Source organism: Cynara cardunculus, unplaced genomic scaffold (genome assembly GCF_001531365.2).
Source record: "Cynara cardunculus var. scolymus isolate 2C unplaced genomic scaffold, CcrdV1 Un_Scaffold_4120, whole genome shotgun sequence".
NCBI lineage: Eukaryota > Viridiplantae > Streptophyta > Magnoliopsida > Asterales > Asteraceae > Cynara > Cynara cardunculus.
Genome location: NW_020201756.1, coordinates 28,658 through 47,692, shown reverse-complemented (window position 1 = coordinate 47,692; position 19,035 = coordinate 28,658). Strand labels below are relative to the sequence as shown.

General features: G+C 35.2%; 1 protein-coding gene across 1 annotated transcript; it reads left to right on the top strand.

Annotated features, from left to right (window-relative positions):
• The first annotated feature begins 3,642 nt into the window (after positions 1-3,642).
• On the top strand, positions 3,643-8,863 carry LOC112503911 (serine carboxypeptidase-like 31). The gene is made up of 10 exons (XM_025107884.1): positions 3,643-3,931; positions 4,433-4,540; positions 4,668-4,763; positions 4,907-4,999; positions 5,074-5,156; positions 5,394-5,678; positions 6,671-6,801; positions 7,299-7,394; positions 7,479-7,584; positions 8,717-8,863. The coding sequence occupies exons 1-10, from the start codon at positions 3,643-3,645 to the stop codon at positions 8,861-8,863; spliced, it is 1,434 nt and encodes a 477-aa protein (XP_024963652.1).
• Positions 8,864-19,035: the final 10,172 nt, after the last annotated feature.

Sequence of the window (19,035 nt, the reverse complement as noted above, 5' to 3'; positions counted from 1 at the left end):
CCCTAAGATCAATAATAAGGCAATTAAATCTTTGATGTACTTCAGACAGTGTCTCAGACTTTCCACAGAGAAAGCTTTCATACTGTTTTACTAGGTTGATCTTTCTAGTCTCCTGAACCTGAGTGGTTCCTTCGTATTGGACACAAAGAGTATCCCATACGGATTTAGAAGTTTTAAGTTTCATCACAGAGTGATATATCTCATCAGGAAGAGACATAGCTATTATAGACTGAGCACGCATGTCTATAGCTATTTTCTTCTTGTCCTCATCGCTCCATTGATGTGGAAGCTTTGGAATCTGCCGTTCATGAATCGCGACAGTCGTAGCTGTTGCTGGAACAGCCGGAACAATAGCAAATGGAATATATGGTCCATTTTCTATGTAGTGTGGAATTTCAGGATCCACACCTTCCAGAAAGAGGGACATCCGGTTCTTCCAGAGATTAAAATTGTCACGGATAAACCGGGGTGGTTTGGCAAGAGAGCCATTATCCTCTGTGTATGTGTTTGTGATTTGTTAAGCCATTTAAAAGCAGTAAGTTATCTAAGAAAAGATAAAATAATAGAGAAAGTTAGCTAAACACAAGGAAAGAAAGAAAACACTGCTCTGATACCACTTGTTGGTCCCGTAAGGGTCTACAAGAATAGAAACTGTTTGTAGAAGGGGGGGGATGAATACAAACACAGTATTTTCAAATTTAAAATATATATTGATAGAGAAGATTAATACAGATTTTACAAGACTGTTTGCAGAAAGATAAGGTAAAGAAAACCTATCTAAACAATCTTTGGATACACACAGATCTTTAGCAATTACAAGAAAAGAGATTGCTAAAAGGAAGATCTTTTACTTAAGCTAGAAGATGCTTGAAGTAAGAAAAGGATAGCAGAGAGATGCGCGCACTTTGCATGGAGAAGAAACACTTCTATTTATACCCAGTGCATTAAATGAACATTTAATGTGATATGGTAGGTTTAGAGTGCGTGTCAAGCCTTGAGAGGAAGACTTGTCCTTTGCTACAGTGAATAGTACAAAAGCACTATTTTTGAGCAGACATCCTTGCCTAAAGTTGGTGGACAAAGAGTCGACTAATCGGCTCTGTACCGTACTAACTTTTGCAAGGGTATGGGTTTGTCATTTGTGTGCATAAGGACAAGACAACAACAATCGTGCTAAGCAAGCTTCCTTTGATCGCTGAATGCTGGAATGACCTGGAGGTCTCATCATCATTCGCTAAAGCTGGAGCAGTCTTCACACATATGGAGTCAGGCTTGTAATCACTGAATACCGCTTCAGATCACGTACTTGCCAGTCTCTAATCTTCAGTTTCAGTCTTCGACGTTTGCTGAAGGTTCTTTGGTGTAAGTGTTGTCTTCTTGAAGTATTGTTGTGTCTGATGAATTTACAATGCAAGTTCTTCAGCGATCACTGAACATACTCAGTGATGATCGCTGGAACTGAAAATACAAAAACACAAATACAACGTGAAAGGAAAAAGGGATTATCATCAAATTACTGAGAGAGAGGATCAACAATTTCTTTGGTGATCTTTGAAGTTATATTATTTACCTTTCTAGTCCTTATAAAATATAACCAGTCTACTCCTCACGAGTCACGGCTATGACCGAACTAATCATTGTGTAACATCTTACTTATGTATATATAGGGGTGTACAAAAAACCGTCAACTCGCGAAACCCGTCCAACCCAACCCGTTAACAACCCAATTAAACCCAATTCGTCTACCCGCCAAACCGCCAACCCGCCAAACCGCTAACCCGTCAAACCGCTAACCCGTCAATTAGGAGGGTTGAAATTGGGTTAAGCCTAGCTCAACCCGCCCAACCCGTCAACCCGCCGCTAATATATAATTTTTATAAAATTATATATATATATATATATATGTGTGTGTGTGTGTGTGTGTTTATTATGTATATATATATTAATAATGTATAAATTTTATATAATTTTTATTGATATTATATTTGTTTCATTTTAACTAAACGTATAGGTTACCAAAAGAGATTCACGATCAAAGAATGATGACAAATAATCTAATTAATAAGAATAATTATTGATTTTTTTTGCAGCAACAATAAATTGATATGTTGGAAAATATAAATGATATTGATGGATATTTGATAGACGAATCCATCAATCTATGACGTTTCTAAAGAGTTACATTAGAAAAATGTCTTATCTAAAAGAGTTCCAATATGTTTATAGGATGGCTTTGGATGTCTTAACAAATTCTATGATGCTTTTAAAATAAAGTATCGTATTAGTTATTTTATACAACATGACTTGAAAAAGTGTCATGTGAGCATAGATGTCCTATAAATAGATGAGTTTAGGGGACACTTCTCAAAATGTTTCTATAAGATAACTAATACGACATTTTATTTAAAGATCATTCTGAAACACTTGTTGAAACGTCCAAAACGTCCTATAAACCTATTGTAACATTTTTAGATAGGACGCTTTATAGTATGGTCTATAAACTTAAGTTTTATGAATTATTTCATTCGTCAAATTAGGTAACTACTAACCCACCAACCCAACCCAACCCGCCTCAACTCGCAAGGGTTGGGTTGGGTTGGGTTATGCTTTTGAATGAGTTGAGTTGGGTTGGGTTATACTTTTGAATGAGTTGAATTGTGTTGGGTTATACTTTTGAATGAGTTGAGTTGAGTTGAGATTTTCCAAACCGTCATAATTAGATTGTGTTGTAAAATGGTTGTAAACCGCCCAACTCAACCCAACCCAACCCAACCCGTGTTCACCCCTCTATATATATATAGATGCTTTTATTTGATTTAGTGCCTAGGCTATACTTTGTGCGCCATTAGTTTTTTTTTTTTTATTGTAGAAGATTCTAATGGGAGCATGGAAGCAGTTATACTTTTGACCTTATCCTAACTGTGAAACCCAATTACTTTTGGGCTACCTCCACCAAACCGTTGTTTGACCAACATATGGCAGAAAAGAGGAAATATATAAAATAAGTTTCCTCATAGAATATGAGTAAAAATTGTACTTATTTCAGTTCCACATGCATTCATCAAGTGAAAGTGATCAACTACAATATGTCTCTCAGTTCACCCGATAAAACAATTGTGCACTTCCAACCCACCCACCCACAAGGGAATTGAAGACATGCCATGTTTTCACTTCCATTGTCAGCAGTGAATAATAAACAATATCCTACTCGTCTTTTACTGTAAACCAGAAAGGAGAGTTAGAAGATCTTCCTGGAAAGGCATTTTTGGGATTCATACTAATTACCAAGCATATATTCTGTTCCAAGTATGTTAATCAATGGTTGTAGAGAACTTGTGTTATAATATTTTTGTTAAGATTATATCACATGATCACTGGTCCTACAACCTACTCCAATTAATGGAGCATGCACAAAGGGTTTATGCAAGAAAAGCTCTATGTCACTATCATGCGCATCTAACTCTGCAAAAGACAAAACTTTTCCACGTGGCGTTTTCACTAATATCTGATTGTAACCTTTACCTCCTCATCTTTGATTAGTGGTTGCTGGTAGTGTCTCTACAAGTATAAATAGATATGTGGGTCTTTGTTTCTTTCATCCTTTAGCAAGAAAGTTGTATTTCAGGTTGTTTTGTGCTCCTTATGAATTTCATACTTAAAATGACGTCCCTTTTGAATATAACTCTTGTTTTATTGTTATCAGAGAGAACTATTGTAGTTGCTAGTCATGGACAATTGTCCAGTGAAAAAACATCAAACATTCAAAACAAAGATCTTGTTACCAACTTGCCTCATCAGCCTAACGTAGATTTTCGACACTATGCTGGATATGTGACTGTAAATGAAAAAAATGGAAGAGCATTGTTTTATTGGTTCTATGAAGCCTGGACTCTCCCAGATGAGAAGCCATTGGTGTTGTGGCTTAACGGAGGTAAGAGTGTTAAACTGTATTATTATATTTTGCTGCTTCATGTTTTCCATTGTTTCTTGCTTTGTCGACGCCTATAAAATATATTGAGACGTTGGTTTTGGAAGCTTATGAACATGACCAGTCTCACAAGCAAAAATTGTGGTCACCTTCTTGTTTCAGATTTCCACTACAACCTTTTGACAAAATCTATCCATTTTTTTTTATCTGAACATATACTTTAAAGAATGATAACGTGAAAGAGGATAGGGACTCATGATGATAAGGTTCTCTGTGAAGATGCTACCTTTTTCAATTAAATCCCACCAATCAATCAAATAAGCCTTTAGAAAAGTAACTAATTTCAAAAGAAAATATTCTCTTGATAATTTACTAATCGATAGTGTCAAGTGGAGGTCACTCTTTGTGAATATCTAATTCACTAACTTAGTAATGGACATTTATTAGTTTGAGGCTTGATTTCTCCTGCTGTCCATTTTGGTGACATGAGGTTACGTGTTTCAGGTCCTGGATGTTCGTCTGTGGGATATGGAGCTACACAAGAGATCGGGCCGTTTATTGTGGGTACAGATGGAAACAGTCTTCAGTTAAATCCTTACTCATGGAATATAGGTATCATTTACCACACCCACATTTATGCTCATGGATTTTTTCTTTCTTAGTTTTTTTTCTTTTTTCTTTTAACAAGTATATAATCCTTAACGGGACATCAGTTGAAATCTGTTAAGTGGTAGTGCAGAGGCCAATATGTTGTTCTTGGAATCTCCTGTTGGAGTGGGCTTTTCGTACTCCAACACGACAAGTGATTATGAAAACCTCGGAGATGACTTCACTGGTGAGTCTTCTGAATGCTATTAGTATATATGATACAGGATACATGTGTCTGTATGTATGTATGTATATATGCAAGTATGTATGTAGATGATGTATTGATAATCTATTGTTTAGCACTGATTGCTTAATGTAATGCTATATCAGCGAAGGACACTTATGCTTTCCTGCATAACTGGTTCAAGAAGTTCCCATCTTATCGAACTAGGGCGTTTTATATTGCGGGAGAGAGCTATGCAGGCATGTTTCGGCCGCATTTCACCAAATACTGTTTATAAACTCTCAAGCATGACATATTCGCATTTTTTATGCAGGAAAGTATGTCCCAGAATTGGCAGGTCTTATTTATGAGAAAAACAATGACCCTTCCCTGTTCATCAATCTGAAAGGAATATTGGTATTTTTTGTGGTTTCCTAGCAATTTCCATGCACTATCATTTCCTTATGCTCTTCATTTTGTGGGTATTACGTCCTTAATTTCTGTACATGTTAAGTCAGTGGGACCCAGATAACATCATAGATCCACAAATGAACCTGTTAGATAGTGAAAAATGTAAATGGCCTTTAGAGATTTTTGTTTTATGTTTCATTATCGTTTTTGCACCATTGAAGATCCCATATTGGATGTCTGCAGTTGGGTAATCCTGAAACAAGTGATGCGGAGGATTGGAAAGGTCTTGTTGACTATGCTTGGAGCCATGCTGTTGTATCTGATGAAACTCACAAAACCATAAGAGAATCCTGTGATTTCAACAGTAACAATACTTGGAGTAACGATAACTGCAGCCAAGCTGTGGACGAAGTTCTTCGACAGTATAAAGAGATAGACATCTACAGCCTCTACACGTCGGTTTGTAATGCCAATTCAGCATATTCAGAAAACAAGCAAGTCGTATTCAACAAGAGTACGTCTAAGATGGTAAGCACTTCATAATCTTGCTTCCTTTACATGCACACAATAGTTGGCATTCACATCACTGAACAATTTACCCATGACCTCAATTGTTGCTAAGATTTTATTTTGTGGATCTCATTTGTAAGGTATTATTTGGATCCTCTTGATGCAAATATGAATAAAGATTGATAGCAAAATGAAGAATGGATAAATATTATATTGAACGAATGAAACCTTTAAGTCGTTTTTTCTCATAAAATACCAATGTCTTACTAGACTATTTATGACCTAAAATGAGGTTTCTCATCCAATCAAGATGCACCCTCCTCGAAGGTCCAAATATTCCATGTTTGCTATTTGAACAATATGCAAAAGCTTCAAAAGTGTATTGGGTACTTTGGAACCACAAGGGAGTTGTTGGAAACACACTTGAAGGACCTGTTTAAAACCGCAATTCACCTTAGATTATGGGGCTGTTTGGTTGGTTTTTCATTACATGCTGTGTGAATAAAGTTGTCTGTATGGATTAATCTGTCTGAATAAATTAAAAATATTTTTGTTTGAGAAAGTTTTTTCATAGATGGAAAAAACATGTTTTTTAAGTGGGAGGAGCATGTCTGGAAAAAAAAAACTTGATTTCTGTATAAAGCTCCTTCCTAGAAGCTCATTGAATAAACCATTTTCTATATTATTAAGTCACTACCAAACAGTCATGTTTAGCTAATCGAATAAGTTGTGAGCCTCATTAAGCTTCTAACAAACAGATCTTAAGTCTGAGGTGCATCATTTATGAACATAATAAATTGGCAATTGAAGTTGCTCTCTCTCTCTCTCTCTCTCTCTTCAATTATCTATTTATTCGTTTTTTGGACGTTCGTCTAATATTTTAATTTTCAATACGCAATAGAAAGGCTTTGGTTGGTTAAGTAACTAAATTAACAACTAAAAAGAAAGGAATTTCTATTATCATTATATTAATTGAACTGGAGTTTACTTTTTTGTTTTGTTTTGTTTAGATGCCTCGAATAATTGGCGGTTATGATCCTTGCCTTGATGATTACGCTAAAGGTTACTACAATAAACCTGAGGTTCAAAAGGCTCTTCATGTTAGCAACGGCCTTCAACTCAAGAACTGGAGCATTTGCAAGTACTCAACACGCCTTTCTACTTTCTTCAACTATGTTTGAAAAGATTATGTATTCGGAACTCAGATAGGGGTGAGCCTATGGAGCTGTCCTTTGTGACAGGAAGGAAAATAAAAGCATCTTTCCTAAATGCAATGGAAAGGCTAAGGGCATCTTCATTGGGTGGCCTTGGACTTGTACATTGCCACATCAGCTTGGAAGAAACCGGTTTATATTATTGTGAGAGAAAAAAGTGTGGACCGGTTCCACCACCATATTATGTGGGCCCCAAAACCAATAAACAATTAATAAATGAATTCACCCACACTCTTTTACTTTAATTTATAATTTATAAATCATGATTACGGGTAGAAAGTTTATAAAATGCGTAGGAAAGAGAAATTTGATTTGGCAAAGTCATGAACCTGGAGATGCTCTAATGTTTCTCAATTTATCACATAACCGAGAAGACTTACACCAAGATTCATGGAGTTTATGCTTATGGCAGTATTTTGTGCAGTATGGATATATTCAACGGCTGGTCGCAGTCAATAGATTCAGTTCTCCCCATATACAAGAAACTCATTGATGCAAAACTTAGAATATGGGTATACAGGTAAGTGAGTGATGTTGTTTGTCAATTCCGCAAAAATATCTGTTTATTTGATTAAAACTCATTTGTGTATTTGGGTCTTAACAGTGGAGATACTGATGGTAGAGTCCCTGTGCTGTCCACCCGATACAGCTTAAGCTCTCTGGGACTGTCTATAACTAGGTCATGGAGGCCCTGGTACAACCAGAAACAGGTAAGCTCCCCAAATCTGTACTATCTTATAATGCATTTCAGTAAATCTCTTAATTATCTTATAAAGCATTGGGGTAAAACTCTTAATTATCTTATAAAACATTTAGGTAAAACTTTTTAAAGCTCTTAAATAGAACCCAAAAACCTGATGCACCATATGATAACTGAACCAAAGGTAAGAATACCCAGGAATCAACTATTCTAAAACTTGTTGATTCAATTGAATGCTAAGCTTTAGGCTCAAACTCATATTACCCGGAATTTGGATGGAAGTTGAAGTTTCTATGGTTGATCAAGTGACCATATAAATAAAGAGTTCCCAAAAAAAAAAAACGGAAAAAACTTGAACGAAAAAAATGAAAAATAGCAAAATCCATTAGTGTCTTGAAACATGTTTAAACAATGTTTTTTTTTTTGCCTAAAAAATCCCATAGACCCTTCAAGGCTATCAGGGCGTGCTCCTCGTTCTAAGCCTCGATTCAATATATCGTGGATCTGAAACGGAAACCTGTAATGAAAGTCGTGCGCGTTTAAACATGACACCCCTTGTTGACTCGATCATGGGCTTCTAGGAGCCCTAAGGCCCGATACCACATGAATACCTATTTTAACCACAAACATTTATTTGATTTTTAACTAAAGTTTACATATAAAATTTATATTAGTACAAATGCAACAAAGGTATTCATAATACTCTTCTCACTTTTGAGTTCATATTGTGATTGTAATGGAGGGTCTTGACTATCTCCACATATTTAAATCAATGGAAGTGAGAGATTAGATTTCCTATTGTCATTTTGGGAATTATTACATATTTAATTAATTATATTAAAGAATAAAATATGTGAAAATAATTGGTTTTCATTTTATAGTATTCCTTATTCTTTTGTCTAAAAAACTTTAGTGAAATTTATTAAAATAGTCATTTTCAGGGTTGGTTTCACCTCTTAGTCATTTTTTCTCCAAATTTACCAAAATAGCCATAGGTCTACGCCCCGAACTATACACGCTCGCATGCAATGAAAACTGTTTTACTTTATGTTATGTCATTTGAATGTATGAAAAGACTTATTTAAAAAAAACGGGTGTAAATCTTTGTCTTGCTATTTGATGTGTCCTTTTTCGTTGTTTAGGTTGGTGGTTGGATTCAAGAATATGAGGGACTAACTTTCGCGACATTTAGAGGAGCCGGTCATGCGGTGCCTATTTTTAAACCAAGCGAATCACTTGCATTCTTCACTTCGTTCCTTCTTGGAGAATCTCCACCGTCCCAACGATAAGTTATTAATCAAGATCAAAGTTTCTTCACACTCGGTTGCTTAAAAAAGATTTTTGGTTTTCGTAAAGATTAAAGAAGATAAACAAATCACTATATATAAATGCGCTACTATGATATACCATCTTTATAGTTTCTAATCATATTTGTTTCAGTGTCTATATAATGTATTATAATTGATTAATAATGTGATATATAAAAAATCCTATGTTAAATACACTTCGTGTGACTATATGTATTGCCCTCATACATGAGAATAACCAGACGTGTGTTATTGTATAAATACCAAAATATGACATTGCTAATAAGCTATCTCTTTCAATCAGAAGTATGGCTTTTTAAACATTTTAGAGTAAACTACAATTCTCGTCCCCACGGTTTGTCGGTTATAACAGTTTTCATCTTTGTAGTTTTAATATTATAAAACGGTTATGGTGGTTTTGCAAAATCAAACAAACTTTAACTTTTAGTGTTACAAGTGAGGTGCAATTTTTTTGTCTTTTTTTGATTTTTGTCTGGTTTTCAATTAAAAATAAAAAATTCTTTGTAAACTAATCCATTGAATGCACGCCACATGTCTTACCCAACTCTTTCTTTTCTGGAAACCCGTAAACCACTTCCGGTCTTCGTTCATCGTCTCCGACAAAACTCTGATGATTGTTTTCAAAAGGCAAAACAAGATATGTGAATCGGTTGGGGAGACTCCCTCTGAAAGAACAAGATTCCTTCATCATCCCAATGTCCATGTGGTTTACCTAAACATCGGTTCTTATCCCTCAACTTCACTAATTACATCTATGTCCATGCATAATGCCCATTAATGCTAGCACGTGAGGATATTTCGGTCATTTTATCTCCTATTTTTACAATTTTCTTGTAATGTACAAATTACAAGCATGTGTTACATAAGTACAAGTATTAAAAAAACAAAATAAACCAACCCCAAAACCAGCTGTCTTAACCACAAGGGTGGTGTTTGATTGGTTTGAGCTTGCCAAAGTCAAAAGTACCTGGAGATCCCAGGTTCAAATCCAAGGAGAAATAAAAATCTCTTTGTGGCCACGGAGGTTCAAATGCGGTGACTCCGAGCTATCTGCAAAGCAGGTGATCGCCCTGAAATTAGTCGGCTAGCATAGCAGGTTGGATATCCAAGTTAATAAAAAAAAGGGTTAAATGCATGAAATAGCAACCTACTTTCATAAATTTTCTTATTATAACATTCTATTTTTGTTTTTCTTTATTACAGCAATTTACTTTCAAATTATTTTTTATTAAGGCATTGCACTTTTAAAAATCTACCCATTATAGCAATGGGTAACGTGTTACCTTTTAAACCGGTTAACCCCTTGACTTTTTTTGTTTGTATGACTTTAATGAGGTGATGTGAATGACACATCATTTTTATGACTTAATTAATATAAAAATTATTTCAAATTATTATTAGTGATTCATTTTTCATTGTTATGATTTAAAAAAACATTTAATTTTTTTGACTTTTATTATTAAGTTGCATGTAATTTAAATATTTTAGAGTAAAATATTTCTTAAATAAATATGCTACATTATTTTTGAGATATATTTTGTTTGTAAAAAAAAGTAACACTTCTTATTTTATGTTGTTCAAAAAAATACATATCTTTTAAAGTTATCTCTAAAATGTTAATAAAATAAATTGTGTTCTATAATTTTTTAATATTGTTATATTAATAAATATTTCAAAAAATATAGTTAATTTAACAAATTTATACGTCAAGTAAAAGTTTCTGAAGAAATATCATATATTCTTCAAAAGATAATATTTTTTTTGATAAAAAAATGAACACTTCTTATTTTCTTTTTTTTTAAAAACACATATTTTTAAAAAAAATATTAGCGAAATAAGTCGTCTTTACTAGTTTCATTAATATTAATATATTAATAAATAATTTAAAACTTTTTTAATTCATTTAACATATTTATCAAATAACATATAAAATATCTAAAATATTAAAATTAAAAGTACAGTGTTTTATAAGAATCAGTAGATGTTATAATTATATAATTTTGAAAGTACAATGTTGTAATTAAAAAAACATATCATTATAGTACATGTGGACAACCTACATGGACAATGAGGTAGCATGAAAACCTGGTATAATGGGTAAATTCAAATCAAAAAATTACTCAATGCGATAATGGGTAAATTTTTTAAAGTACAAAGTTATAATAAAAAAATAGTTTGAAAATACGTTGCTGTAATAAGAAAAACTTAAAGTACGATACTATAATAAAAAAATTTATGAAAATGAATTATTATTTTGTAAAAAAATAGGGCCGCCTAATTTCCATCTTCATATTTACTTATTACTTCATCTTCTTCTCTCTTCAAACTTTGGATGGTGGATCTTGACGCATAGAAACCAAACCAGCCTTGTGATGCTTCTGATTTTTTGTGGTGGCTTGGTTTTTCTTTTTCTTTTTAATCTTCAATGAAATTCATGTTTTTTTATATTTTTTAATTGCAATGGATTTTAAGAACATTATGTATTATTTTTTGATTTTTAAGTAAAATGATATAAGAATAAGATGTTCATGTTATTGTTCTTGAATTAATTTGTTACTTTTTCTATATATAAAAGAATTGTACATATTACCGTCTTGTTCTTGATATTTTATAAGCCTTGGACGAGATTTAAAAAGGGGCTTTTGATAAGTACGAAAAAAAAATTCAAGTTGTATGTATCATCAGAAATAACATTGAATTCAAAACATATATACTAATGATTCGTATAAAATCGTTTTTTCGAGTATTCCTATATGTAAAATCATTCAATAATTACTTCTAAATTAATATTATATATCATATCATTTTTTACATAGCACCGCAAATCCATTCCACAACCAAACATGTTCTATGATATACCTTTAGTATATAAATTAACATCATTTGAGGTCACAATTTTGACTGTCAGAGTAGCATTTTATATAAATTAACAAAAACCTTACATATACGACGTTACATCTCCAATGATATCTGGGTTACATCTCCGTCGATATATGCATTACATTTCCGGCAAGATATGGTTACGTATCTGATCTAAAACGAGATCTGTGCAAAAACCAAAAACTGAAACCGATCTAGGTGTGCAGAAACCAGATCTGTGCATATATGAATAATCGAAACCGATCAGGGTTGTTTTTCTCGATTGAAGAAGCCATCGAACTAGTTGAGATGCAACAGAGTTTATGGCAGAAGCCAGATTTGTGCTGCTCTCCATTCAACGTCGCCGTTGAGATGGAGATGGTTGAGGTCGGCGTAGAATGGTTGAGATCAGCGGCAAGAATGGTTGAGATCGACAACAAGAATGGTTGAGATCAGGCGGCAAGACTGGTTGAGATCGGTGAAGCATGTGGAGCTTTTCGAAGTGGGTACTAAGGGAGGATGAAGAAACGACCGACCAAATTTATTTGGAGTTTCAAATTCCACATTTAACGTTTAGGGTTTTATAAGTTGTAAAATTTACTAATTTACCCTTTGTTTTATTTTAGTAAATAATATTAATTACCTGAAATGATTGGCTTATATTGGACCTCACAATTACCATAAACTATCTATATATATGTATGTGTGTGTGTGTGTGTATATATATATATATAGGGTTGGGTTCATGTGAGACCAAAGGTTTTTCGTGAGACAGTTGGTAGGATTAGTTATTTTATACGGAAAATTCAGGGGTTAAATTTGACAGTTGTTGGAAATTGAGGGATTTATGGTATAAAATAGTTCACCTCCTTCTGAATTCATAATTTAGGTCCAATTAGGTGAGTTTTTATGTCTGGTCACATGGGCCATGCACCCGCCTCATCTGTTAAAAGGTATATAAAGTTATGGTGAGAGGTTTTTGGTTTTTGCATTGATATAAGGAATTTCCTTGAAGAGCTAAAAAGAACTGAACATATTCAGTAAGGTTTGGTTTCGGCTAACATTATTTGAGGTGAGTTTTACACTATTTTGATGAATCTGTTTATAHCAYTTTTAGTAGTTATTGTGTTATATGATAGAAGTGTTAAGTTTACCCTTTTTGTTCTAATTCATATGCATGATCCGTTAAGGACTGGTTATTATTTAAGTGTTGTCCGATGAGGATCTTATCGGACATAGTGTTGTCCGATGAGGACTGTTATCGGACATAGCGCTGTCTGATAAGGACCTTTCCCGGACAAGGCATCAATCAGATTAGGTGTTCATCGCCTAAAGCGTTTCTCGGATTGAGTATTTATCGTTTATAGTCTTACCAGATTAAGTGTTGACCGATGAGGGCGTTTCATCACCCCACTGTTGTCCGGTGAGGGCTTTCATCGCCCAAGTGTTGTCCGGTGAGGGAATCTCATCGCCCAAGGGTTGTCCAATGAGGGCTTTGATCGCCGAAGTGTTGTCTGGTAAGGGCTTTCATCGCATAAGTGTTATCCTGTGAGGGCTTTCATCGCCCAAGTGTTGTCCGGTGAGGGCGTCTCATCGCTCAAGTACTGTCCGATGAGGGCATATATCGCCCAAGGGTTGTCCGATGAGGGCAGTCCTCGGCCCTATATTGTCCAAAGAGAATATTCAACCAGTTATTATTCTTCGTGAATATTTCCCGATGTTAAATTATTATGTTTATGCATTATATATATATATATACATACATATCTGGTGGGGTATCTGTCTTAGAGGGAGGGGAAGCCGCGATAGTTGATAAGGTAACTGCAAATAGATGGCGGATCAACCGCGAGAGTTAGCAGGGTACCTGTGATGGATGGCGGGACAACTGCAATAATTGATAAGGTACCTGCATATAGATGAAAATATTCGCCAAATAAGATTCGCCAGAGAAAGGAAAGAGGAGAGATGAAGGAGGATATTTATAAAATCCCTAAAATGCCCTAAATTAATATTTTAAGTTAAAATTACCAAAATTATTAATTTCCTAATTTAACATTTGATTTGTAGTTGATTCTGGATCTCACAGTTATCACAAACAAAACAGTTCTCATTTGATTAGGCCCCTATATATAGGTGTAATATTTGGTTTTATATCGTAGTTGGTCGGATTTCGAAGTTATTTTATCAACGGAAAATTCAGGGGTTAAATTTGACAGTTGTTGAAAGTTGAGGGATTTATGGTATAAAATAGTTCACGTCCTTCTGGATTCATAATTTAGGTCCAATTAGGTGAGTTTTTATGTCTAGTCACATGGGCCATGCACCTGCCTCATCTGTTAAAAGGTATATAAAGTTTTGGTTGTGAAAAAGGGAGAGGTTTTTGGTTTTTGCTTTGATATAAGGAATTTCCTTGAAGAGCTAAAAAGAACTGAATATATTCAGTAAGGTTTGGTTTCGGCTAACATTCTTTGAGGTGAGTTTTACACTATTTTGATGAATCTGTTTATAYCAYTTTTAGTAGTTATTGTGTTATATGATAGAAGTGTTAAGTTTACCCTTTTTGTTCTAATTCATATGCATGATCCGTTAAGGACTGGTTATTATTTAAGTGTTGTTCGATGAGGATCTTATCGGACATAGTGTTGTCCGATGAGGACTGTTATCGGACATAGTGCTGTCTGATAAGGACCTTTGCCGGACAAGGCATCAATTGGATTAGGTGTTCATCGCCCAAAGCCTTGTCCGGATTGAGTATTTATCGTTTATAGTCTTGTTGGATTAAGTGTTTACCGGTGAGGGCGTTTCACCGCCGAAGTGTTGTCCGGTGAGGGCTTTCATCGCTCAAATGTTGTCCGGTGAGGGCTTTCATCGCCCAAGTGTTGTCCGGTGAGGGCTTTCATCGCCCAAGTGTTGTCCGGTGAGGGCTTTCATCGCCCAAGTGTTTTTCGGTGAGGGCGTCTCATCACTCAAGTGTTGTCTGATGAGGGCATATATCGCCCAGGGGTTGTCCGATGAGGGCAGTCCTCGGCCCTATATTGTCCAAAGAGAATATTCAACCAGTTATTAATCTTCGTGAATATTTCCCGATGTTAAATTATTACGTTTATGCATTATATATATATATATACATATCTGGTGGGGCATCTGTGTTAGAGGGCGGGGAAGCCGCGATAGTTGATAAGGTACCTGCAAATAGATGGCGGATCAACCGCGAGAGTTAGCGGGGTACCTGTGATAGATGGCTGGACAGGCGCGATAATTGATAAGTTACCTGCGTATAGATGGTGGGTCAACCGCGATAGGTAGTAGGGTACCAGTGATAGATGGTGAAACAGTTACGATAATTGGCAGGATATTTATGATGGATGGCGGGACAACTGCGATGATTGGTAGATTTATCTTTGATGGATGGCAGGACAGTTGTACAGTTTTTAATACCTGATATCTGGATTGAATTTATTATTAAACTTTTATGAATGTATAAAATGTTATATGAGTGAATTCACTCACTAGACCTTTCGGTCTAACCCTCAGTTGTTAAAAATTTATTTTGCAGGGCAGCACGGAGCAGAAAATAAAGGCAAGGGGAAAATTTGATGGACATTTGTCTTACCTTTAATTTTGTTAAATCAGCTCTTGTTGGAGATCATTCACGTTGTATAGTTTTGATTTGATTTATTGTATGTAAACAAATTTGTGTTATCTTATAGACATATATGCTATCTTATATAAGCGTTTGGTTGGAATGGTGTGTTTTTGCTTGGGAAGTTATTATAGTTGGTATCAGAGCCCTGGTTTAAGAGATCTAGGTATTTCCTTGTACTTAGACTTAAATTAGATGCGTTAACCATTCGATAATAGGATTCATTGGGATTTCGAACCTAGGAATGTGTTAAATATAATTAGATCTAGAGTGACGGAAAGTGCGGTAGATTTAAATTACATAATGCCAATGTAATCATAAGTTTACAGGTGATTGTCTTAACTTGAACATTTTATTATATTTAGATATGTGATTAATTGTATATGTGTTTACTGTTGCAGTTAAGAGTATTAGAAAAAAATGGCAGATCATCCTGTACGTGTGAGGGCATGTCTGCGGGAATGTCTGCGAGTTGTGGTAGAGGGCGGAGAAGAGGAATTTCAAACACTGGAGTAAATCCATAAGCAATGGCTACAATAGAAACAAGAGGTCGAGGCCAGGACCGAGGTAGAGGAAGAGGTATGCAACGGGAAATTCCTGTGGAACAAGAAATGTCCATACAAGAAAGTTCAACTTCAAGTAGAGGTCGGGGGCAGAACTAGGGGCAGAGGTTGTGATCCCAATCCTGGGTTTATTACTTGGGAGATGCTAGCAGTAGAATTGAGAAAACTTCAAAGTAATTTGGTAGCTTTGCTAGGGAATTTTGTTCAGCATAACCTAGAAAGAATGGAAAATCCAAATTTTAATAAAGAAATTGGGGCAAGTACACCGGTGGCAACCACATTTGTACCACCTACCTCTTCAGCTGTACAAAAAGAGGTGATATTAAGATGTTTTTGGCCTGCAAACCTCCTACGTTTTCTGGTGAATGCAACCCTGTTAAAGTAATGTGTTGGCTCAAGGAAACAGAGTTGAGTTTAGAGACAAGTAAGAGTGCGAAAGGAGACAAAGTAATGTTTGTTGTGTCAAGATTGCAGTCAAGTGCTTTATATTGGTGGGAAATTTTGATGATCTTAAATTCTAGACATAATGTCTTGGGAGGATTTTGCTGAAAAATTTAAAGAGCAGTATTGTCCTGAAGTCGCAATGCTAAAGCTAGAAAACAATTTTCTTCGGTTGGAAAAAGGTAGCATGTCGGTCCGACAGTGTACTGAAATATTCATGGAACAGTCTCGTTTTGCGGAAGCGTATGTGGCTAATGAAAGCAACAAGGTGAAAAAGTATATCTGGGGCTTGGAGCCCAACCTCAAGAAATATGTAATCTCCAGAAATCTGGTTACATTTCAATCAGTGGTTGATGCTGCTGAAATTCTAGAACTGGATAACAATCAGCAACCGCAAGAAAAGGCCGGGGAAAAGAGAAAAAAGGGAGGCGATAGTAACTGATTTTCATAGACCTCAGTTTGTTGGATTTCGAAATCATCCGACACAATGATTTACTGAGAGACCGTGTAATCGATACCATAAAGTTCATCAAGGGGAATGTAATACTGACCCTCGAAGGTGTTACAAATGTCAAGAATTCGGTCATCTAGCCAAAGACTATAGACAGTAAGACGATGTTATACATGTAATTCTCCTAACCATATTAATTATAACTGTCCACAAGCGAAAGGACAAGGATCTGGGTATTTTGGGGGAAGTCAATCTAGTTGGGGGCCAATGATTAATCGAAATGTTCCTGGTGGGCGTGAGGAGGTAAGACGTAGAGAAGTATTGATGAGGGGACGAGCGTTTCAGATGAAAAAGGGAGAAGCTGAAGAGAACCCACAAGTGGTGACAGGTACATTCTTCGTTAATTCAGTATATGCCAAAGTTTTATTTGATTCTAGTGCAAATCGTTCTTTTATGTCGCCTTCATTTGTTGGATGTGCATGTTTAAAATCTAAGGTGTTAGATGATGTTCTAATGGTAGGAACGGCAAATGACAGTGAAGTTTCGGTCAAGGAAGTTTTTGATGACTGTTTAATAACAGTAGAAGGGTGTGAGGTACCCATTCAATTATTCTCTATGTCGTTATGGGAATTTGAAGTGATAGTGGGTATGGAATGGTTTAAAAACCAAGCCAACATAAACTGTAATAACAAAATGATACATATGAATTTATTGGGAAAAGGGACCGGTTATAATCTACGGTGATAGGCGAGATCATTGTTCCAGCCTTATTTCTGTCTTAAAAGCTCGGAGGTATGCACATAAATGGTGTGTTTTCTCGCCTATGTGATTGATACGAAGAAAGAAAAGTGTAAGATCGAGAACATTCCGGTTGTAAGTGAATTTCCAAAAGTATTTCCGGAATACTTGACAAGTTTACCTCCTTCATCGATCAATAGAATTTCAGATCAAATTGATAATAGGAGCACGCTAGTTGCTCGTGCACGAGACTAAACACAAAAAATGAAAATTAACCACGTGTCAGATCGGTTTAAAAGGTCAAAAATGTCTGCAGGGCTCAGCGTTCGAATCCAAGGATGAATAAAAAATTCATTTGTGACCACAGAGGTTCAACTCTAGTGACTCTGAGTGGGTGGTTATCCTAGGATTAGTCGACTCGAATAACAGGTTAGATATCTATGTTAATAAAAAAATGAAAATTGTAAAATACTTATTGCATATTGATGGCCCGATACCACCAAAGACGCAAGCACCTTTGTTATTCCACGAATGACAAATCGATTTCAAGGAAAGGAATAGTACTTAACATGTCGTGCTTCTTCATGAACATTACTCGAAAAACACTTAGGGCCTACTAAGCACTTACTTGTTAAGTGTTTATCGGATAAATTTCCTTATCGGATGAACATGAGAAGGGCAAAAAATCTTACCGGGTAAGAACAATGAAAATGATATAGAGTCTTACCCGGTAAGTAAGGATGACGACTCTTACCTGGGTACCCAGTAACTTGTTGCATTCGATACGTTTTGATATACTAAAATCTTACGTATCAAAATAAATTATAATGTTGAATCCTATCGGTAAGCACTTTACCGGGTAAACATTTGGGTAAACGGCCATTTAAAAGTTAGTCGAATTAGCATAACTTACTTGAGTCCTTATCAAGCAACCATCGAATCCCTATCAACCAACCTTCAAGCTTCATTAATTGATCGAGAACCCTTGAAGCTAGTGTTATGTATCAACTAAGCAACCATCAAGAGACTATACATCTTGATACTGAACTTTTACAGAGAGCAAAAATGGAGGTAGTTTGAGCATTTGAGATACTCGTTTTCATCGTTGGATCATCACAAGAAAAGATGAAAGTATTTGAGTTATAGTTTTGTTTTAAATTTTCCCATCAAGCGTTGAAGTGTGGAAGAGGGAAAGACTAAAAGAAGATGGAAAGAAAAAGAGGAGAAGAGTTCTTTTTGTAATTAAAAAAAAATAAAAAGCAAAATTCCTTCTCCAATATTGTTGCATGGGCGTGGAGACGGTCAAACGAAAGCCCATGACCAAAAACCCTAACATTCAAGAAAACTCATGTTTAAATAAATTCATTCACATACAATACGATTACACACACACATATATATATATATATATATATATATATATATATATATATATATA

Excerpts from the sequence above, each read along its gene's own strand:
- LOC112503911 (XM_025107884.1), top strand. The coding sequence starts at position 3,643 with ATGAATTTCATACTTAAAATGACGTCCCTTTTGAATATAACTCTTGTT. Across the intron at positions 3,932-4,432 it reads GGTGTTGTGGCTTAACGGAG|GTCCTGGATGTTCGTCTGTG; the intron begins GTAAGAGTGTTA and ends TACGTGTTTCAG. Across the intron at positions 5,679-6,670 it reads ACAAGAGTACGTCTAAGATG|ATGCCTCGAATAATTGGCGG; the intron begins GTAAGCACTTCA and ends TGTTTTGTTTAG.